This window comes from Poromitra crassiceps (assembly GCF_964638095.1).
Source record: "Poromitra crassiceps genome assembly, chromosome: 22".
Classification (NCBI taxonomy): Eukaryota; Metazoa; Chordata; class Actinopteri; order Beryciformes; family Melamphaidae; genus Poromitra; species Poromitra crassiceps.
Genome location: NC_139647.1, coordinates 11,845,462 through 11,869,305, shown reverse-complemented (window position 1 = coordinate 11,869,305; position 23,844 = coordinate 11,845,462). Strand labels below are relative to the sequence as shown.

General features: G+C 43.9%; 1 protein-coding gene across 28 annotated transcripts in view; it reads left to right on the top strand.

Annotated features, from left to right (window-relative positions):
• The window catches only part of LOC310795973 (neurexin-1a-like), a gene marked incomplete at both ends in the record, with an annotated part of 449,961 nt that overhangs the window by 138,401 nt on the left and 287,716 nt on the right, over positions 1 to 23,844 (top strand). For 17 of the 28 annotated variants that reach the window (XM_083658110.1, XM_083658088.1, XM_083658094.1 and 14 more), the window contains 3 exons: positions 16,195 to 16,496; positions 18,468 to 18,491; positions 20,438 to 20,599. In XM_083658110.1, the coding sequence (XP_083514236.1) occupies positions 16,195 to 16,496; positions 18,468 to 18,491; positions 20,438 to 20,599 (488 nt within the window). Of the gene's footprint in view, positions 1 to 16,125; positions 16,497 to 18,467; positions 18,513 to 20,437; positions 20,600 to 23,844 lie in introns of all 28 variants that reach the window. The other 11 variants (XM_083658106.1, XM_083658105.1, XM_083658104.1 and 8 more) reach the window with 3 other exon arrangements.

The following is a 23,844-nucleotide window of genomic DNA, read 5'->3' as shown; positions in this document are numbered from 1 at the left end:
ACACTTCCTCTTCACTGTAACATTGCTGTGATTCTGTGATGGCTTGAGAGCAAACGAAAGTCTTTTCAAATTTCAACTGTTTACTTATGTTTCTTTAAAGGCGGTTTGTTTGTTTCTGTGCATGAGGGTGTACATGCATGCTTGCCTGACTCTTGAGTGTTTGCACAGTAGCTTTTGTTTTATTTGGATGATCCTGTCGGTTTGAGTTGGGTCTTGCTGTACTTCTGAGCTCGAGGGGACCGGGGAGGCTCGGCTACTTTCCCCTCCGCCCGTGTGCGATGGATCAAAGAGAGGTTCCTGTATTGACGAGATTGACTACCCTGTCTCGAGCAAGGGGCCCAGAAGGTCCTCAACATGCTGCTTTTGTGGGAGCTATTTGTGAAACTTGCTTGGCAGAAATGTTCTAGCTGGGTGTGCAGCGCACCAAAAGACCTACTTTAATAGCCCAGCTGCCAACTATAAATGTCTCCCCATTTTTATCTCACACATATATTTGATCTGGAGTATCTCTCATAGTTAAAAAGAGAAGAAGCCTCCTTCAAACCCTCTGGTGAAGTATAGAGTATTTAACGACTATTTAAAGACTACACAGACATGGGCCATTTGTCCTTTTAGGTTTGGGCCGATTTTCCATCCTATCGAATATTGCCATTTTTTCTGCCCTGCTGCCAACCATCATTTCACGGCTTACTGTACAAATACTTTGTTACTTAAAGAAGGATTTGCAGGTAACTGTAATTTACTGAGTATAAAAATGATTAACTTTGCCAGTATTTAGCACGGACACGCCTACACCTGTGTCTGCGCTTAGATCCCAAAGCAAAACTGGATGGTGGAGGCAGACGATAGCTTAAAGGAGTACTTACCTCCAAAACACTTTTTTTCAGCTTTTAACCAATATATATGACTTTGGGGGTGATGTGTGAAGAATTCTGGTCAGAATTTCCACATTTGACACCAAACTGTTGCCATTTGACCATTTGTATCATTTTTCAGCAGCATACCTGGCATAAGCGCCCCTAAGGGTCAAACAGTGCTTTTTTTTTTTTTCTCAAATGAATGGGATATTTGGTACAACCTGACGTCAGGTTGTCCCCAAAGACTATGGGATTTCAAGATAATTACTCCCCTACCCCCCCTGTACCCTTTCGGCTCCTCAGAACTCCAAGCCTATTCTTATTGAAGTTTGCTCTTAAAATACTGAACCAAACGTCGTCAAAGTTGGCACATGTCTTAATTATAGTTAGTTTCCCGCTGAATGTGTCATTACTTTATTGATATCTTACCTGGATAAGCTCGAATGATGATGTTTATATTATCAGTCCGAGTTGCAAGCTACTGTCTCCAGCCCAGGCAGGCGAGAGTCGTACTGTTACATGGACGAGCCCCAAGCTCCGCGGGCGCGCGCAGCAGAGCAGAGCTCTCTGTGCTCTGAGTAGAGAGAGCAGTCTGATATTTCCGCAAACAAATATGGTCGCAGTTTAGCGCACATGTAAAATATAACGCTATACTACGACGTGACAACGTGACAAAGCTTCTCTAAACACATCGGCTACTATCATTTCCCTGCATCCCTCCTACTGAGATTATATCGGTAATGATTTTGGACAGACTGAATGCGCGGAGGAGGCGGAGAGATCTGCAGCTCTGCCCTGAGTAGACACTCGCCTCGCTCCGACTACTGTGCCTGTCTGTGAAAAGCGTCCTGTCCAGTCGCACCTTCGCAAACAGATGCGGGATTCCCTCAATCCTGTACCCAATCTCAGACTGTATTCTCTAAATCGCACACCAGCTATTTCTGTCTGTTTGTTTGTTGCTCCGTGAGGTTACAAGCGCCCCATGCATGCAGCAGGCTGTTTCGGCAGCCGGGGTCTGGCAGGAGGGAGGAGGCGCAGGCAGCCTGCACTGCGCTGAGAGGAAAAAACTTTTGCACAACTTTTAATAAAAATCACGAAAAGCCCCCAAACTAAAATGAAAAAGGGACTATATGGCAACTTGGACGAGGGAATGACGTAGAGAAATCTCGCATTGTGTTACCCCAGAACGGGGGGTTTGTCGTATTGTGCGGTGTGCTGCTGTAACGAGCCCATGCCACTTTGCTCTTGTAACGTAGTTTAACACTGCCATAGAGTTACATGCAGAAAAATAATTAAATTTCTAGTTCGCCACTGAATTACCAAATTGATATAACTTTCAACCATTTTGAGCAAAGCTCTTTCCATACAGGCCACCAGCGTTGGCTAATTGTTGATATTTATACAGATATGGCCCCTCTCAAATAAATTATTTTTGAGGCAATAGGCAAACTGTAATGGCGTCGATTTCAGAAAAAAAATCTGGACTTCAACACAGCCAAAGAGTCCAGTATAGACAAGAGCATATGTCATTTCTTGGTTTTTTCCATAGGTATTTTCAAATCACTGTTCTAATACATATCTAGGGGGTAAGTCCTCCTTTAAGACGCAGGGAAGATAGCATAAGAGGTGCGCAAACTGCTGAGCAAACGATAGCGCCTGTATGGCGATAGGGCCCCTGGTCTGTTAGACTGTCTGAAACACCTTCTCCGCTAAGAGGAAATTGAAATCTGAGATTTGTAAATTGCAGAGCATGTCAGTATATTGTGCCTTGGATGTTTCTTTTTGTTTGTTTGCTTATTTAGTCATGTATTTTATTACTTGTGCAACCTTGTGTCAAGGGCATTCTTGGCATGTTATTCAATTGTGTGTGTGTGTGTGTGTGTGTGTGTGTGTGTGTGTGTGTGTGTGTGTGTGTGTGTGTGTGTGTGTGTGTGTGTGTGTGTGTGTGTGTGTGTGTGTGTGTGTGCACCTGCATGTGCGTGTGTGTGTTTCTGTGTTGTGTGTGCGTGCCAGTTCCCTTAATTGACAATCATCATCAAATAAACAGACCATAAAATGTATGTCAGGTAACATAAATCATATATTCTTGTTTTTCACATATCATATAGGAAGAAAATAAACAACAACAACAACAACAAAAAGAACATGAACAGTCAGGGAATGATCTTTGGCTTGTGTATGAAAATAAAATCAGGTCTATGGCATATTCAGCAAATGTTTCCCATCGTGAGGCAAACTGTTCCATCCTATATGATTACTGTAACTAAGCCAGACCATTTCTCCATATTGTAGGTGCGTGTCAGGAGTTCCATTGTGGATGTGTGTGTACATGTACAGTACAGTACGTATTTGCTTGTTTGTGTTCATGTGTGCATGAATGCGATGCTCCGGGGAGTGGAGCCCAGAGGAGAGCTGGTCTGTGAGCTGGTTGATGCTCCGGGGAGTGGAGCCCAGAGGAGAGCTGCTCTGTGAGCTGGTTGATGCTCTGGGGAGTGGAGCCCAGAGGAGAGCTGCTCTGTGAGCTGCGTGGTTGAGGTGGGAAAGGCCTGACATGGCCTGTGTGTGATCTAGCTGTGATGGCACCACTCTCCCAGTTATTGTTAGTCTCCATTGGCTGGCTTCCAAAACTCTCCAAGCCTGCTGCTCTCAAACGGCAGTGTCTGTTATTTTATTTCACAATAGCATGCATCAGTGTGACATATTCCCTTTCAAATGCTATATAAAAACACACAAGATACCTGCTCCAAATAAGCATGTGTAGTTGTGACCTTCATTCCAGTCGCACAGCGGCAGTTGCTGTAAACACTGCTTTTTTCTGGCAATGAACAACAGTCTAGCAAGCGATTGTCTTTTGATTTGACTTCATGCTACAGCCCCGCCCCTCTGTGGACATATCATAGGGCAGCAGTTTTGCATCACTACAGTAGGCCTACTACTAGGGGTGGTCCGGTCCGATACTCAGTATCGCTATCGCGGCGCCGATCCGGCCAAAATCACTGGATCGGATATCTGAGGGGAAAAAGAGGTAGAATCCGATCCGATCCATTAGACTATCATGTAAATGCTTAACTAAACTTTGAGCCACACGCCGCCCGTCACGGGGAAGAGAGATGTGAATGTGAGCAGCACAGCAGCAGCACGTAAACAGTGAGGCCTGCGGTAATAACAAGCCGAGTGCACTCTCATAGAATGCGAGTGTTTTAAGCGTTGGGAACGTCAACACCGTAGACTGCCTGATACGAGCTCGCTGAATCAAACAAACAACCCAGAGCGCAGCAGAGAGAGGGAGAGGGGAGAGATCCACAAAACACCCCTAGACTAGAGCCGCTGTCGAGTCCGCAGCATAAACACACCACAATATCACAATCAATATGTTACCATTCCCATCTAGAAGTGAAGTCAAATCTACACACTTTCTGCATAACGAAGCGGCAGATTAACGCTAGGCAAAAAATACAACCGAATGAACACTCACCACACCAACCTGCCTCAGCTGTGATCGTTGTTCTCCAGTTGTCCTCTCCTGCTGATGTTTTAGTCCTTATAATTAATCCCAAAAGGACAAATCTTCCTTGAAAACACCAAAATAAAACTAGATTAGCCCACATGTCCCTGTTTACAAACGCCATGCGCAAATTCCCCTCCGCCTTGTTTCACACAATACGAAAGAATAGGGGAGACCAGGGAGTTGTAAGAAGAAGGGATGTCTGTGTGTGTGTGCGTGAGTGTGAGAGAGAGAGAGATCTGGGCTATATAGCCTTCTTTTAGAGAGGGAAATATTTGTTCCACAGTTTGAAAATCATGTTTAGATGACTGGGTTAAGCAAGTGCATCCAGATACATTTATTATTAACAGCTTAGTTGTATAAGCGAGGGAAAAAGATCGGATCGGATTGGTATCAGTATCGGCACATACACAAGGTTGCTGGTATCGGATCGGTATCGGACATGAAAAAGTGGTATCGTGCCATCCCTACCTACTACTACTAAACATTACAGTAGGCCTACTACTACTAAACATGTGGTTGAATTCAAATGGGGATGGAAACACCACATGAAAAAGGACTTGCAGTAATTAAATCACAATTACAAAGGCAGCTACACAGGCAAGTCACTTTCCATTTAACACCATTTAGCAGGTTATCAGCTTTAAAACAACTAGACAATTAGTATGTTTTGAGTAATGAGTAGCAATATGTAACCCAGGTCATACAAACTGGTTACCAGAAGAGAGCTGAAGTATAAATTGCTCGGAAATAAAACAATTCATTGCCTTATTGTCCACAAGCAATAATAATGAACAGATTCTGCGTGGAAACAAAACCTCTGTTGCTGACTCATGACCTCTGTTGCTGACCAATAGCCAGCCAAGCATCAATATTGACAGACCAATCAGACGATGTGTCAACACAATTTGGCCCCGCCCCTTTTTCCTCTGAAAAAATCTCCGTGGTTTAGCAGAGCAGAAATACCATTGAGCTGCTTGATTGAAGAGTCAAATGAGAAACTGTCAAGACAGAAACCTACAGAAGCCTCAAATATTAACTTATAACCAAATCAAGAGCCAGAACTAAACAGCATAAACACCTTGCTCCTTCACCCAAGCTGCTAAAGAGTTGAGTTTGTCAGCAAAACTCTGGTGAGTGCTACAAACAATAGCTATTAAGTGTGCTGAGCTAGCTATGCTAACATGTGCCACTACAGGCTAACCGCTAGCATTACCTAGGCTAACTGTGCAGCTATGCTGTTTATCTGAGCCACTACAGGCTAACCGCTAGCATTACCCTAGGCTAACTGTGCAGCTATGCTGTTATCTGAGGTGAGCTGATAGCAACATTACCTTTAACATGGCTGTTCCAAAGCTAATATCCATCCATGATTAATGTAGCACTGTGCACAGAACACAACAGCTTCTTGACATTTAGGCAAATGGCAATAATATTATATTTTCCAATTATAGCTGCACTCTGCCTGTGCTCCACTCTGCCTGGTGGTTAGAGGAGCACATGGACATTGAACACACTTGGTGAGAAACAGCACTTTATTGACATGCATTTTATTTTCATATTCATGTTTATCACTTTATTTTCATATTGAAGGATAATTGTTTCCTGTTGTATAACATGCACAGTTGTACACAGTTGTAAACTATTATGCTATAAATGGTTACAGTTGTAAACTGTTAAGCTATGAATGGTTACTGTAAACACTGTGTTATTTATAGTGTTTTAAATGGACCTGTTTGTACATCAAACAGGTCAGGTTTTTTTGAATGAGGCCAGAGTCGAGGACTACCAAGGATGGATGGCGAGGCACTGAGCCACATTTGCATTTTGTGACTAGAGGTTACATCATAGCCATAGGTACAGATAGGTACGGTATTGAAACAGAGACTTACCCAGGGTGCACCCTTAGGATTTAACCTAGGATTTTAAAGGCACAGTGCCCTCAAAATTACAAGGTTAATTAATATGAACCGATATTTCAAGGTTTTTGCCTAATTGAAATTAATTGTGATTTGAACATTTCACAAGGTGATTTAATATTTTATTTTGAGCTCATTTTGTTGTTTGTATGGTACCACTATATTTCTATTTCTATTCTACTAATACACTGTCATTCCTATTTTTCAATACAAGCCGGCAATTCTATAAGACGTCTTACATTCTTGTTTGGTCTCATTATTTACCCTAATGCTCCCGTAGCCGAATCTTACTGGTCTAACTTGAGCTTATTAAGTACTATAGTGGTCATAAGTACTACATATAACTTGCATGTTTTTTTTCATTTTCTCCCCAATTGTACTTGGCCAATTTTCTCCCTGCTGCCCCGGTCGCTGTTCCACACGCTGCCAATCTGGGGAGAGCTGAGACTAGCATCATGCTTCCTCTGACACAAGGCAACTAACAGTGCCAAATAATGTGTGTGCCTATTGAATGGTAACAACTGTCCTCAGTTGTAGCTCACTGACCTGCTCATATCTCTGCTCATCTTCACGAAACAAACTGGATAAACAGGTGAAACTAAAATGAGCTAGCATAGCATACTGTCTCTCTTTCACTCACTCTCACACACACACACACACACACACACACACACACACACACACACACGCATGCCGTGCAACCGTGCATGACTGTCAGCTTGCAGAGTATGAGCCACATGTTCTAATGAGTGCCTAATTGACGCTTGCTTCCATCCATAATGACAAGTTGGATGGTGGAGCCAATTAGGAGTAGATGTTCTGCAGCAGCCACGTCTGTGCAGACTGACAGCCTCCTCGGCTCGCTCTCTCTCTGAGCACAGCACGACAGCCTTCACACTGTGAAGCTCAATGCCACTGTGTGTTAACTTAGCCCAGTATGCTGTCTGACACAATGCTGTATGTGTGATTTACAGTAAGCTGGCACCCATCTTACACTTAACTGCATGGCTGCTTTTAACTGTGACCAAGTGAGGCTTCCTCTCCCATTACTGCAGCAACAGCAAGAAAAACACATCTTTACACGTCACTGTTAAATACACAACGTAATGGAAGACAACAACAACAGCACTACGACTATTGTTTATTGTGGATCCTTATTAGACGGCACACGAGCGACAGACTAGTCTTCCTGGGGTCCATTTAAACATGAATAAATTAGAATGACCAATTACAACAAGACAACTGTCACCGCCAGTCACAACAAACCTACTAGGACCGAGGACTTCAAACTGCAAAAGACAATACACTGAGACTGACATCACATACTATAACATAGAATACAACACAAAAATGTCACACTAAAAGCCCAATACACAAAAGTTTAACTACTACTACTACTTTAACTACTACTGCTACTACGACTACGACTACTGCTACAGTACTACTACTAATAAACCTCCATCCGACACAACTGCAGGAAACAGTGCGCATTTTTGGATAAACCAGCTGCCATAGTCGGCTGCGCTGTGCGTAATGGCCTGAAGAACGAGCCTTTTTATCGTTTAAAAACAACATCTTCGTTCTTCTTCAGATCCTGTTGTGGCGACTTTGGATGGATAAACTTTGGGGGATTTTTGCATCATCACATCAGCAGTTTGAACTCGATCAACTTACCTCTGGTCTCCATTCAATAAATGAAAACAAGTCGTGGTAAACAGAGCCAGCCTTCTTTGTGATAAGATTGTCTGGTTCAATCAGACAATCAGACTGATTGCATGTCTTCCTCGAAATGTCCGTAGGTTATTATTAAATTATTTATAATTTTATTCCCGACAGGACAGGTGTCCATATGCATAATCCTCTGAAGTCTCTGTGATAGTAATAGCAGAAGTTGCGAGGGTCTTTGATCTTCTATCTCCAAATTCCTGATAGATAGCCTAATTAAATAAATAACTTTCTCCCTCTCTCTCTCTCCCGATCCCTCCCTCTTTCTTTGTCTCTCTCCCTCCTCGCGGCGCACGCCCAACGTACTGTAGCCTACAATGTAGGTCTAACAAAATGCATAATCATATAAAATCTCTTGGAATTATGTTTTCCATCCCGGGAGGCTATTAGCCTACCGGAGTGTCTCCTGGCCAATCCAGGAGGCTTGGCAGTACTATTTGGACCGTTTGATTTGTGGCTGTGTGAACACAAACCAACCAAGGCACAAATGCAACAATTGTATCAATTAAGTACCTGAATCGGAACAAAGCAAACGACCCAGAGGTGTGAAGACACCCTAAAGTCTCTTGAATGCAAGGAGGATAATCGCGTAATAAAATATGTTTGAAAAGAAAGCAGCACTTGGCAAACGCTCCTCTCTGTCATCATGTAAGAGGCTTAGACAGGCCTCATGACACTAACTTCCCTATCGTTCTAATGGGCTGCCAGTCAAAGCAGGGGAAAGAGAGTGAGAGGGAGCCGGGTGAAATACAATGTCACTCACTGAGCCTCACTCAGAGCCACTGCTGAATACAGAAGCTATATTGGTCCCCGCGCTGCATGGCTTTAGCTTCCAAATGTACTTACAGTACAGCAGCACAAGCACTGCTGGGGAAGTGTGTGTGTGTGTGTGTGTGTGTGTGTGTGTGTGTGTGTGTGTGTGTGTGTGTGTGTGTGTGTGTGTGTGTGTGTGTGTGTGTGTGTGTGTGTGTGTGTGTGTGTGTGTGTGTGTGTGTGTGTGTGTGTGTGTGTGTGTGTGTGGCAGCACAAGCACTGCTGGGGAAGTGTGTGTGACTTTCTTCAGCACGGTGAACTTCCCCTGAACCTCACAAGACTCAATCTGGCACAACAAGCTCTTTCTGCTCGATCGTGTTACTCGAAGCTGAGAGGGGTATTTCCACTGCTACCTGGATACATGTGAACAGCTGAGAGGGGTATTTCCACTGCTACCTGGAGACATGTGAACAGCTGAGAGGGGTATTTCCACTGCTACCTGGAGACATGTGAACAGCTGAGAGGGGTATTTCCACTGCTACCTGGAGACATGTGAGCAGTTGAGAGGGGTATTTCCACTGCTACCTGGAGACATGTGAACAGCTGAGAGGGGTATTTCCACTGCTACCTGGAGACATGTGAACAGCTGAGAGGGGTATTTCCACTGCTACCTGGAGACATGTGAACAGCTGAGAGGGGTATTTCCACTGCTACCTGGAGACATGTGAACAGCTGAGAGGGGTATTTTCACTGCTACCTGGAGACATGTGAACAGCTGAGAGGGGTATTTACACTGCTACCTGGAGACATGTGAACAGCTGAGATGGGCAGCATAATTACCGTGCCTGTTTCAGGCCTGTAAGAATCCCTCATGAAAAAAATAAATAGCCATGAGACTTACTTGTTATTTCTCATTGTGTTTGTCAGTGTTTTGCATTGGAGGAGATTCTCATATTGTGTGTAACAAATTGTAGCATTACTAATGGTGGATTATGCACATCGCATACATCAGAGATTTGGTTTCGAAGAGACTGGCTTGAGAGACTAACAGGAAGTGTAAACACAATTGGAAGTTCTGATTGTGTTTACACTTCCTGTGACTCATAAACCTAGTCTGACTCATATGTGAGTCAAACTAGGTTTGACTCACATATGAGTCAGACTATTTTGAGCGGGTAAAACAGCCAGTGTTTTGAAGAGGAAGTCGTGACACAATGGGTCAAGTGGGCGGGGCTACATAAGGTGAATAGCTACTGTCCAACTATGTTTGTTCTTGAATTGATCATTATGAATTCATGTTGCCTTTATGTTATTTTTGATGATCTCACCTTGGTCGTTCGTTGGGCCGTTCATCACTCAGATAGCGACTAGTGGCAATGACAAACAGACAATAACACATCCACTGATCCATGATGCACTGTATCGCTCATTTTCCTCAATTACTGTCAAACCTGAGCCAGACCGTTGTTTCATGTTTGATGGTGACAGGCAGGAGGAGGAGCTCTGCTGGGTGCCAGGCAGGAGGAGGAGCTCTGCTGGTGACAGGCAGGAGGAGTGTGCTCTGCTGTGTGACAGGCAGGAGGAGGAGCTCTGCTGGGTGCCAGGCAGGAGGAGGAGCTCTGCTGGGTGCCAGGCAGGAGGAGGAGCTCTGCTGGTGACAGGCAGGAGGAGGAGCTCTGCTGGTGACAGGCAGGAGGAGGAGCTCTGCTGGGTGACAGGCAGGAGGAGGAGCTCTGCTGGGTGACAGGCAGGAGGAGGAGCTCTGCTGGGTGACAGGCAGGAGGAGGAGCTCTGCTGGGTGCCAGGCAGGAGGAGGAGCTCTGCTGGGTGACAGGCAGGAGGAGTGTGCTCCGCTGGGTAGGGCTGTGCAATAAAATCGATACGGCAATATATCGCGATATTTTGCCTGACAATATTGTATCGATATTTGGATGCCAAGTATCGATATAAAAAAGAAAAAATTCGATCGATATTTCCCATATCGATGTTTTTGCACAGCCGTGTGGTCAGTGACACAATAAGAATACTTTTTATGTCAGTGCATTCAGTAACACACTCAACACTCAGTAGTTTTGAATAAATTTGTCCACTAAGTTATCAGTATAAAGTGATGTACATATTATTACACTACCTGGGTGGTACACAGTGTGTTGTATCTTTAGCTCTATTATTTAATTTTGAGTAAATTGTGTAGAGTATTGCAATATATCGCAATATGTATCGCATCGCAATATATCGTGATACAATCGTATCGCGACCCATGTATCGTGATACGTATCGTATCGTGAGGTCCTTGCCAATACCCAGCCCTACTGCTGGGTGACAGGCCGGAGTGTGCTCTGCTGGGTGACAGGCAGGAGGAGGAGCTCCGCTGGGTGCCAGCTAATTCAGAAAGCAGCAGTAGAGTAACGTTAGCAGATGCCAGATTAGTGTCAGTGCAAAGTGAGTGATGAGGAGAGTCCTGGTCCCCCGGTCACACTGGCATGCTGTGGGGACTGCTCGTGACTCCTCCTACTCTGCTGCCATTAACCCAGGTTTAAATAATGCTTTGGAGACGCTTATTGGCACTGTTTGGCTGAAAGCTCGTCTCTCCAAATCCCCCCCATAAATTGATTTAGTGGGTTAACCCAAAATAACCTGTGAACATTTCAGATACTTTGGCCCAGTCAAAGATGTTATAATACTGGTTGTTAATGTTGTTATTACTATTCCATTGTGTTGGAAATGTCCTTTCTTCCTTGTGAAAAATAGCTTTTTTGGAGATACGAGGTTTCCACCGGACAGGGATGTTATGCTGCCTCTTGTATGTTTGCAGTGGGCTGTAGCTACTCATATATTCATGTCATGCAGTGCTACATACCTACAGCACGGGACATTTTGTGACTAATTGAATTTGAGTGGCAAGTAATTGTATTACTTCCGTCAATGTGGCTACTTTGTTCAGCAGCACCACGACCACAAAAATGTAATACGATTGTAGAGAACGAGGGCCCTGGATGAGGGTCACAATTGCTATTGATTAACAATTATTTCTATGGCGAAGCACAGTCATAAATTCACGGTTAAGATGACTAGATACGCTTAGTATTATGAGTGTCATAAGTACTGTGTTTATGCCATATTAGCTATGGCTCCATTAAAAGAGCAAGGCATGCCAGTAAAAATCTATTTTTAGCTAACAATACACCAATTATACAAGTTGAGACGGTGTAAATTGGATGATGATTTTTCCTTTTTGGTCCCAAATTGGGCGGTTGAATGACTCGGAACAAAGGACGCTGACAGGTTCTTACTTGTGTGTCTATTTCTGCTCTTTCCCTCGGAGCTGCACTCCTCACTCTGTTCTCTGAAGGAAGAGGAAGGAGCTGCTCTCTTCCATGTTCACCTTCAGCTTCCTCACTCAGAGTCATGAGGCGCCTCTCTTCCATGTTCACATTCAGCTTCCTCACTCAGAGTCAGAGTCAGACACTAGTCGTGTTTCCATTAGCCTCAGAAATGCGCAAAATCTAAATATCGCAATAGAAATTGGGTAATGGAAACACGTAAATTTCGAAAAACCTCCCAAGTATCGCAAAAAGTTTTTGCGCTCTCATGAGGTGGTTTTTCAGACGTGCCGATATAGCAGTTTATCGCAAAAGTGTAATGGAAACACATTTTCCGCATTTGCACGTCATGTGACCCATCTTCTCCTTTGGAAAAGGAGCGGAAAATGAAAGGAAATGAGGGAGAAAGGGTTCGATACGCCGTGGCAAAACCTCCGCAGCAAGTGGAAAACTTTGAAGCAACGCTATCTAGCAGAAAGACGAGTGTTGTGCAAAAGCGGAGCCGGGGAAAATAGATAATGTTTAATGGCAGAAATCGGTCCATGGTGACAGGCTGCCTGTGTGCGCGCATGGACTCCAACAAAGAAAGCTTGAGATAGTTTTCTCTCCTCCGAGCACAGCTCGAGCCACTTACGTCTATAAGACCCGCAGACGTTAACGTAATTCCCTCGAATGCCTTAGACATTGCCGTTTGCTTTCATTTGGTATGTTACATACAATTGGCTAAATTATTAGTTAATTCAGAGTTAGATGATATTGGAGCAGCCAGCCATTTTCTTTTTCTTTTCTTTTTTAGCTGGAAGTTGTCACACAACCACACAACCCGGGTCAAATGGGCGTGGCTACATAAGGTGAATACTAGTCTCCTTAAAGATCAAGAATTAATGTGTGTTTGTTTTCCTGGAGAAAAATGACTTGAGTCATTGGTGGCTGTAACGAAACTCTCAATTCATTCTGAACCCTGATCCCTGAATGTTCTGAACCCCTAACAACGGCCCTGCTGTCCTCTGTCCTCCATTGGCTCAGGGAATTCACTGAAGCACAGGGAGAGAGAGAGACATACACACTGCTGGCTCTGTTTGTGATGTGTGGGGTTGGGGTGGGGTGGGCGGGTTTTGATGAAGTGGGTGTTGTAGGTCTCTCATTTCCACTGATGGAGGCTCCGACTTTGAGTGAATGACCAAAGAGTGGCGAGATCCAGTCCCCTTCAATTACAGCCTCTCGTGGGCGTCTCAGAGGTGCAGTGTAGTCCTGTAGTCCCTCTTAGGGGGAATCAATGATGTGACAAAGTGTTGTGGACAGCAACCCCTTTTATTTGCTATGTTGTTTGTATCCATGCCTGGATGCAATTGTGTGTGTGTGTGTGTGTGTGTGTGTGTGTGTGTGTGTGTGTGTGTGTGTGTGTGTGTGTGTGTGTGTGTGTGTGTGTGTGTGTGTGTGTGTGTGTGTGTGTGTGTGTGTGTGTGTGTTTGTGTTTGTGTGTGTGTGTTTGTGTGTGTGTGTCTATTTGGCAAGCATAAACCTGCGGTGCTTCCCATTTATGATAAATAAATGCTTTGCCCCATTAGTATTTTGTTGGTTTATTTTCTGCTTGTGACTTTAATGGCTTGTTATCTGTCTAAACCTGTTTTAAACACTTCCTAATGGGGGTTAAAATGCCCCCGATGTTTGCGACTTCTTTTGTCTTTAGCTCACGATAACAGTGTTAAAGGAACACTCCGCCCATTTTCAACCAGCTTTGTATCATTAGGACATCAGTAGTAGTATAGTATAGTAGTATCAGTAGTATATCATTAACTCAAATCAACTCTCAATAACTGTCAAACTAGTTGAATGATGAATAGTTTGACAGTTATTGAGAGTTGATTTGAGTTAATGAGTTATTAATTTGAGTTAGTGTGGACCAGTGATGTCACTGGTCCACACTTTAACACTCAATAACTGTCAAATTAAATGACAGACTTCAAAACCGTTTACAGTTTTCTGATATACAGTACTACTGATGTTCTAATGATACAAAGCTGGTTGAAAATGGGCGGAGTGTTCCTTTAAGGCTCTTCTCAAGATTATTGAGTCAAGAGTGTGTACATATTATGGGATAAACTGCTCTTAAGAGTGAGGAACCTATTCATCTATTATCTATCCATCCATCTATCCATCTATCTATCTATCTATCTGTCTGTCTGTCTGTCTGTCTGTCTGTCTGTCTGTCTGTCTGTCTGTCTGTCTGTCTGTCTGTCTCTCTGTCTGTCTGTCTATCTATCTATCTATCTATCCAAAAAATCTATCCGTAAAAAAGTGTGACAACCAACCCCGGTCTCCCCTATCTGGATGCGCTGAATGTCTTTAGCCCCCTGATGAATCTGTCACAGCACTGTCCATGCAGCGTTCTGCATGAGCAGTCGTATCCTGTCACATGACATGAACGGCCAACAAGCTGAGTAAATACAATGTGATGCTCTGAAAACACAGCTGCCCTACATTAAGCCACATTGACACTCTCCATCTCCACTCACGCAATAGCATGAGATAAGAGAAATAATAGCATGAGATAAGAGAAACAATTCTCTCCACAAATTAATTCAGTGATGGATTTTCATAATGGAGCACATTCATTTGAGCAATGAGAAGATGAGTAAAGGACCTCACGCACAAGGCAGACCTCCACTTGTAGTAGGCAAAGTCCTGGAATGGCAGGTGTCTGAACTGGAACATGATAGATTAGGTACGATCTACAGTAATACCACAGCGGCCTCTCAGGTCAAGGTAGGTAGTGTATGCACACAGCTGCTTGTCATAGAAAACCTATGAAGATCTGCAGAAGTGAACTGTAGCTTGAGCTTACATCACATTTGCCACCTTCCTCCAATCTCAATGTGTTTTACTGTATTATGAATGTGCTTTACTGTATTATGAATGTGCTTTACTGTAATATTAATGTGCTTTACTGTATTATGAATGTGCTTTACTGTAATATTAATGTGCTTTACTGTATTATGAATGTGCTTTACTGTATTATTAATGTGCTTTACTGTATTATTAGCACATTTTCACACCTACTTAGTTTGGTTGGGTTGAATGCTTTCCCCCTGTGGTGCGGCTCGTTTGGGCAGGTGTGAATGCACCTCTCTGGAGAGGTTGTCTCGGTGCAGTTCCAAAACAACTCTGGTATGGTGACTTTGTGGACAGCTGTGCTGTGTGTAAGGCAGCATTTCATTTGTTAAAAACATCTTCATTTTTGACATCCTGTTTTGGTAATTGGTGAAACTGTGTGGATTTTTTAACCCCTCCCCCCCATGATTGCAAACGCCAGCAGTTTGGACTTGGACCAATTGACCTCACTGGTCTCGTAGCTATGGCAAATGTTCTGGAAGAAGAGCCCGCCTTGTTTTGTGATCAGATTGTCTGATTGCAGTGTCTTCATTATGTCTTTATTATTTTATTCTTGACAGGCTTCTCCATGATAATAGCTACTGTAGGCAGAAGTGATGAGGGTTTTGATGCATTTCTGTAACAAATTACCAAAGCCAAATGACCGCTTGTTAATGGCACACATCAGCAAACAGATTGCACTTTGGGTCGCGGCCTTTGATTGACAGGTGATAGAAGCATGCTTGGCACAGGGAAATGTCCATGCCAAATACGCACAGGACGCCACCAGCGCCATAGACTTCACACACACACACACCCCATTTTATTAACCACTGAATGGACACACATTCTTATAATTGCAGCTTCTTCTTATAATTGCATTAATTCATTCATTCATTCACATTCTTATAATTGCAGCCGTTAAAAAGATATCCAGGAAGTGATATCTTCTGTCCCAGGAGACTACAGGAAGTGATATCTTCTGTCCCAGGAGACTACTGGAGTCTCCTGGGTCATCTAGGAGGGTTAGACTGGTATGAAAGTGAACCAAACCCGGCTGAAAAACTACACTATGTATCTGGTCCGAACCAAGGAACTGGACTCTAGGCAGATCTGAAAAAGCCTCATTCCAACATTTGTCCGACTTTTTCTTCCCGACAGCTTTACAACAGGCAGCACCCACACTGATGATGACGCCATAATAAAACGCAACACATTTCTCTCTTTCGTTGTCTCTACAGGAAAAGAAGAATACGTCGCAACCTTCAAAGGATCGGAGTTCTTCTGCTACGACTTGTCCTTGAACCCGATTCAGAGCAGCAGCGACGAAATCACGTTGTCATTCAGAACCCTGCAGAGGAACGGACTGATGCTGCACACGGGCAAATCGGCTGATTACGTCAACCTGGCGCTGAAAAACGGGGCGGTGTCACTCGTGATTAATTTGGGCTCGGGAGCGTTTGAAGCTCTGGTGGAGCCGGTCAACGGGAAATTTAATGACAATGATTGGCACGATGTCAAAGTAACACGGAATCTACGTCAGGTAACAGGACCGAGGGTGATGCAGAGACTTAGCCTATGAGTCCAAACAAATGCAACTAAATCATTACGATCATACAATCTATTTTTTTATTTTATTTGTTATGTTTCCAATTATTTCTAATTGGATTGATACGTGACATAGTTGGATTTTGGGTGGAGATAAAACCGTGCCACGAATGAGCAGGGACATCTAGATCTGTATCAAGACCTCTATCAAGTTACAGATAACAAAGACCATCATGCCTTTAAAGGCATTTCAAGCTGATTCCAACCTTTCAGGACAAATACAAATACAGCTTATTCAGCACTGTGTTTAATGTCAAGTCATTTACCTCACTAAAAATGGAATATGACTAGACTCACAAGTGTCAATGCATTATCTTTATTATCTTATTTATTATCTTTCTCTGTCTGAAGCAACTTTTGATCACAGATCAGGTTTGGTCATATCCTCAAAGTACAGCTGAAGGAATATTGCAGTGCTATGCAAGTTATCAAATCAATAAGAACATTTGTAAACATTTGACTTTACAGGACATAATACTTAAAGGGTATGGGGGTATGTTGGGGCAAACATGTACCACATGGCAGTGGAGGTCTTCTATTTAGCCTTCTGAATCATACATAGTGGGCCCTATCTTCCCCCTGGCCTTAGGCGCTAAACTGGCGTTAAACGCAAAAAAAACACACTTTGCGCCTGATTCGGGAAGATGGCATCATGTTTTTAGGCCCCGAAATGCGCTTTACGCCGAAGAGGCGTGGCGCAGTGCCAGAATAGGCCAGAATGGGCGTTTCGGCCTTAAACGCTATCTTCCCCACTGTCGTTAAATTTAGCGATTAGCGCTTTTCAAAACCAGGCCTTATTCAGTGCGCCGACTCCCCTACCAAAGCCACACACAGCAGACACACATGTGAAATCTCCCAGCATGCATTGAGGCTAATACATTTTGACAAGAAATAGTAATGAAATCAGCCTAAGTAGGCTAAGTGGTAGATATAAATAATATTTATGTTAACACAACATGCAATTCTAGTTAAATGCTATTGTAAGGCCAGGGGGAAGATAGGGCCCATTATGTCATATGTATTTATCTTGATGAGATTTTGAAATCATATTTATGTTTTCCACAGCACAATATTAGCACATCACTAGATTTGTTCCTGCTCATATGGTGGGAAACTTTTGCCTTCACCTCAACAACAAAAGTGCTTCTTTTTGCATAATCAGCAAATTGATTATTGATCAAGTGAAGAATTTGGCCAGCTCGAACATTCATTGTGAAAACAACACAAACATAATGAGTGCATGATGCTCTGTGGGGGAATCCAAAGTCTCCATCCTCCTCATTCTGTCAGGGTCTTCTTTGCTTTGTCTCACTGCAGTAAAGTGATCCTAAAGTTCATCAATGAGACCAAAAGGAGGTTGAGAGCTGGAAACATTGTAACAGCTGATTGGTTTCAATCCAAAACCCAAGTAGGCCTACAAAAAGACCAAAAACAATGACAAAGGCACCCAAAGGGAAAGTTCTATCAAATGTGGACTTGAACTTAGGACTTTGGTCACACAGGGTCGACTGATGTGCTTTAGGTATTCTTTCTTATGAACCATTTGATGTCTGTCAATCATATCCTTTTGTCAGGGCAGCAGTCTGCTCACACACAACATGGTGTCCAAACCTATAGGGAGTTGCAGATTGAGCTCTGGCACCCCTTGTGGTGCCTTCTTGTTAGTTCCTTTAGTCTTGCTTTTTTCTTGTTAAACTTATTTTGCCCTTTTTTCTCTCTGTTACTAACATGCTTTGAAAACAAACTAACATATCATTCATGGAATGTGTCATTCTACTAACCAATATCGTTTTTTTGACGTTTAACAATGTACTAACAATAGTGACCACCATCATATATTTTTGGAGTAACAATCATTATTCTGTTCACAGTTTTTAATTTCCTTTCTCCCCCCTTTTCCACAAAGCACTCAGGCATTGGACACGCTATGGTAAACAAACTCCGTTGTTCGGTAGATATCTTTCTAATTGTTTCTTAGTTTGGGTTTGCCGTGTGTTTCTTTTCTTTCTTTCTTTTACTGTAGACGTCATTCACAAAAAAAAGGGGGAACTGCGGTTGGTACTCTTCTGCTTATCTCTTCAATCCTCTTTTGATTTCTTGGTTCATTCATTGGTTTGGTTTCACCCTCCTTATTTCACTGCTTTCCTGTCCAATTCTGTTTAATCCGCCTTTTGTAGGGGCGTCGTTTCGAGCCTTTTGCATCAAGCAGTGGTTAACAAGGAGGACCTCCTCCTGATGCTCTTTGGCTCAGCTACTTCTCTTCCCATTCACTTTGCATGGCATGCACTTTGGACACGCGCCTGCTCATGTGTCCTGCACTTTGGACACGCGCTGCTCATGTGTCCACACCACCAGTGTACCAGTTGAGCTGTGTTTGTCAATGGTGCTTTACTGGTGCGTTCTCCCCCCCCCCCCCCCCTCCATCTTTTGTGGCTTTTGCAGTATCCACACACTTTTGCATGCGTCAGACACAGTGCCATGTGTCAATACTGACTCCTTAAACCTATTAACAATTTGGGAAAATTTTCTTTCTGTGTGCACGCATGCAAAAAGCAAAGCTACATTGTTATTTTCTCACACAAACCTTCATTCATGATCCTGTGCTACGGTAACATGGTCCTGTGCTACAGTAACATGGTCCTGTGTTACAGTAACATGATCCTGTGTTACAGTAACATGATCCTGTGCTACAGTAACATGATCCTGTGCTACAGTAACATCGTCCTGTGCTACAGTAACATGGTCCTGTGCTACAGTAACATGGTCCTGTGCTACAGTAACATGATCCTGTGCTACAGTAACATGATCCTGTGTTACAGTAACATGATCCTGTGCTACAGTAACATGATCCTGTGCTACAGTAACATGGTCCTGTGCTACAGTAACATGGTCCTGTGTTACAGTAACATGGTCCTGTGTTACAGTAACATGGTCCTGTGCTACAGTAACATGATCCTGTGTTACAGTAACATGGTCCTGTGTTACAGTAACATGGTCCTGTGTTACAGTAACATGGTCCTGTGCTACAGTAACATGATCCTGTGCTACAGTAACATGATCCTGTGCTACAGTAACATGATCCTGTGCTACAGTAACATGGTCCTGTGTTACAGTAACATGGTCCTGTGCTACAGTAACATGATCCTGTGCTACAGTAACATGATCCTGTGCTACAGTAACATGGTCCTGTGCTACAGTAACATGGTCCTGTGTTACAGTAACATGGTCCTGTGCTACAGTAACATGGTCCTGTGCTACAGTAACATGATCCTGTGTTACAGTAACATGATCCTGTGCTACAGTAACATGATCCTGTCCTACAGTAACATGATCCTGTGCTACAGTAACATGATCCTGTCCTACAGTAACATGATCCTGTGCTACAGTAACATGGTCCTGTGCTACAGTAACATGGTCCTGTGCTACAGTAACATGATCCTGTGCTACAGTAAAACGTGATTGTGCTTCTAATAGCATGTGCACCCTCTCTAACCCTGGCATGTTCTAATTTCTTTTGTAGAAACTGCTGGACGTACTAATATGAAATCTAGTTAAACTAACGGAGATAACATTTTACTAACACCATTTTTGTGTCTGCTAAATACTTTTGAGTTGCAGGAGGGCAATACTAACACTGTAGTCGGGGCAGTCTATTCACTCCCTAACTAGAATAGCATTCAGTCTTTCAACTAATCCTAACCTGGACAAAATAATAACAATGAATACAACTAGAAACAAGCCAAACAAAACAGACATGAAAATGGGTTTGAGGAAAAACATGCTTAGGGAAATCTATCATAGATAAGAAGAAGGAAAGGCAAGATGGCTGCAGTACATAGGAGTATAGTGTGTCCTCTCCCTGTGCTTTGCTTCTAGGTAACAATATCCGTGGATGGGATTCTGACCACCACAGGATATACTCAAGAGGACTACACCATGCTAGGCTCCGACGACTTCTTCTATGTGGGAGGCAGTCCGAGCACAGCCGACCTGCCCGGATCGCCTGTTAGCAACAACTTTATGGGCTGTCTCAAGGAGGTAAACAGCACGTCGCTCTGCACTCTCAGGGTGGTGGGGGAACAGCATCAGTACCATTCTCTGGTTTCTGAATCCAAGTACGCCCTTTACCCGACTACAACATTTAGCTTAGAAACCTGCCAGAGAAAACGATCGCATATGATGCAATGAATCAATGATAACCCACCTTTTGAAGACTATAACATTGCAGAATAAGGAATGGAGTGAAAGTGTTGCAAATAGTGCCTCCTGAGCAGATTTATTTTAAAGTTTAATTTATTTTCATGATTTATTATTTAATTTGTCCATGTTCTTCTTTCTCTCAAGTACCCCCAGTAGTATACCTCCACCGCGTACCCCTAGGGGTACACACCCCCACTTTGGGAAATGCTGAGTGTACATGATATGACCGGGGTTTTCACCTTAGGACTCCAGAACAGACCCTGTCTGTCTGTCTGTCTGTCTGTCTGTCTATCTATCTATCTATCTATCTATCTATCTATCTATCTATCTATCTATCTATCTATCTATCTATCTATCTATCTATCTATCTACTGTATCTATCTATCTATCTGTCTGTCTGTCTGTCTGTCTGTCTGTCTGTCTGTCTGTCTGTCTATCTATACAGTGTATATATATATACCCACATGCGCGCACGCACACGCACACACACACACACACACACACACACACACACACGTGAACATCAGTGAGGTAAACAGCACACAAACACACCAGTGTATAGCCTGTCTTGTTGTGGCGTTTACCACAAGGTTTGTACAGCTCTGTCAGCTGCACTTCAAAGATAGGAGGAGCTGTGATCCTGAGATCTGCCAGTTGAATTTTCATGAGCAGGTCCAACTCTACACCTCACTATCACTCCACAACACACTCTACACCTCACTATCCCTCCACAACACACTCTACACCTCACTATCCCTCCACAACACACTCTACACCTCACTATCCCTCCACAACACACTATACACCTCACTATCCCTCCACAACACACTCTACACCTCACTATCCCTCCACAACACACTACACCTCACTATCCCTCCACAACACACTCTACACCTCACTATCCCTCCACAACACACTCTACACCTCACTATCCCTCCACAACACACTCTACACCTCACTATCCCTCCACAACACACTACACCTCACTATCCCTCCACAACACACTCTACACCTCACTATCCCTCCACAACACACTCTACACCTCACTATCCCTCCACAACACACTCTACACCTCACTATCCCTCCACAACACACTCTACACCTCACTATCCCTCCACAACACACTCTATACCTCACTATCCCTCCACAACACACACTACACCTCACTATCCCTCCACAACACACTACACCTCACTATCCCTCCACAACACACTACACCTCACTATCCCTCCACAACACACTACACCTCACTATCCCTCCACAACACACTACACCTCACTATCCCTCCACAACACTCTACACCTCACTATCCCTCCACAACACACACTACACCTCACTATCCCTCCACAACACACTACACCTCACTATCCCTCCACAACACACTACACCTCACTATCCCTCCACAACACACTCTACACCTCACTATCCCTCCACAACACACTCTACACCTCACTATCCCTCCACAACACACTACACCTCACTATCCCTCCACAACACACTACACCTCACTATCCCTCCACAACACACTCTACACCTCACTATCACTCCACAACACACTACACCTCACTATCCCTCCACAACACACTCTCCACCTCACTATCATTCCACAACACACTCTCCAACTCACTATCACTCCACAACACACTCTCCACCTCACTATCACTCCACAACACACTCTACACCTCACTATCCCTCCACAACACACTCTACACCTCACTATCCCTCCACAACACACTCTACACCTCACTATCCCTCCACAACACACTCTACACCTCACTATCCCTCCACAACACACTACACCTCACTATCCCTCCACAACACACTCTACACCTCACTATCACTCCACAACACACTACACCTCACTATCCCTCCACAACACACTCTCCACCTCACTATCACTCCACAACACACTCTCCAACTCACTATCCCTCCACAACACACTCTACACCTCACTATCCCTCCACAACACACTATACACCTCACTATCCCTCCACAACACACTATACACCTCACTATCCCTCCACAACACACTCTACACCTCACTATCCCTCCACAACACACTACACCTCACTATCCCTCCACAACACACTCTACACCTCACTATCCCTCCACAACACACTCTACACCTCACTATCACTCCACAACACACTATACACCTCACTATCACTCCACAACACACTCTACACCTCACTATCCCTCCACAACACACTCTACACCTCACTATCCCTCCACAACACACTCTACACCTCACTAACTCTCCACTCTACACCTCACTATCACTCCACAACACACTCTACACCTCACTATCCCTCTACAACACACTCTACACCTCACTATCTCTCCACAACACACACTACACCTCACTATCACTCCACAACACACTCTACACCTCACTATCTCTCCACAACACACACTACACCTCACTATCACTCCACAACACACTCTACACCTCACTATCACTCCACAACACACTCTACACCTCACTATCCCTCTACAACACACTCTACACCTCACTATCACTCCACAACACACTCTACACCTCACTATCTCTCCACAACACACACTACACCTCACTATCACTCCACAACACACTCTACACCTCACTATCCCTCCACAACACACTCTACACCTCACTATCACTCTACAACACACTCTACACCTCACTATCCCTCCACAACACACTCTACACCTCACTATCCCTCCACAACACACTCTACACCTCACTATCCCTCCACAACACACTCTCCACCTCACTATCCCTCCACAACACACTCTACACCTCACTATACCTCCACAACACACTCTACACCTCACTATCCCTCCACAACACACTCTCCACCTCACTATCCCTCCACAACACACTCTACACCTCACTATCCCTCCACAACACACTACACCTCACTATCCCTCCACAACACACTCTCCACCTCACTATCCCTCCACAACACACTACACCTCACTATCCCTCCACAACACACTCTACACCTCACTATCCCTCCACAACACACTCTATACCTCACTATCCCTCCACAACACACTATACACCTCACTATCCCTCCACAACACACTCTACACCTCACTAT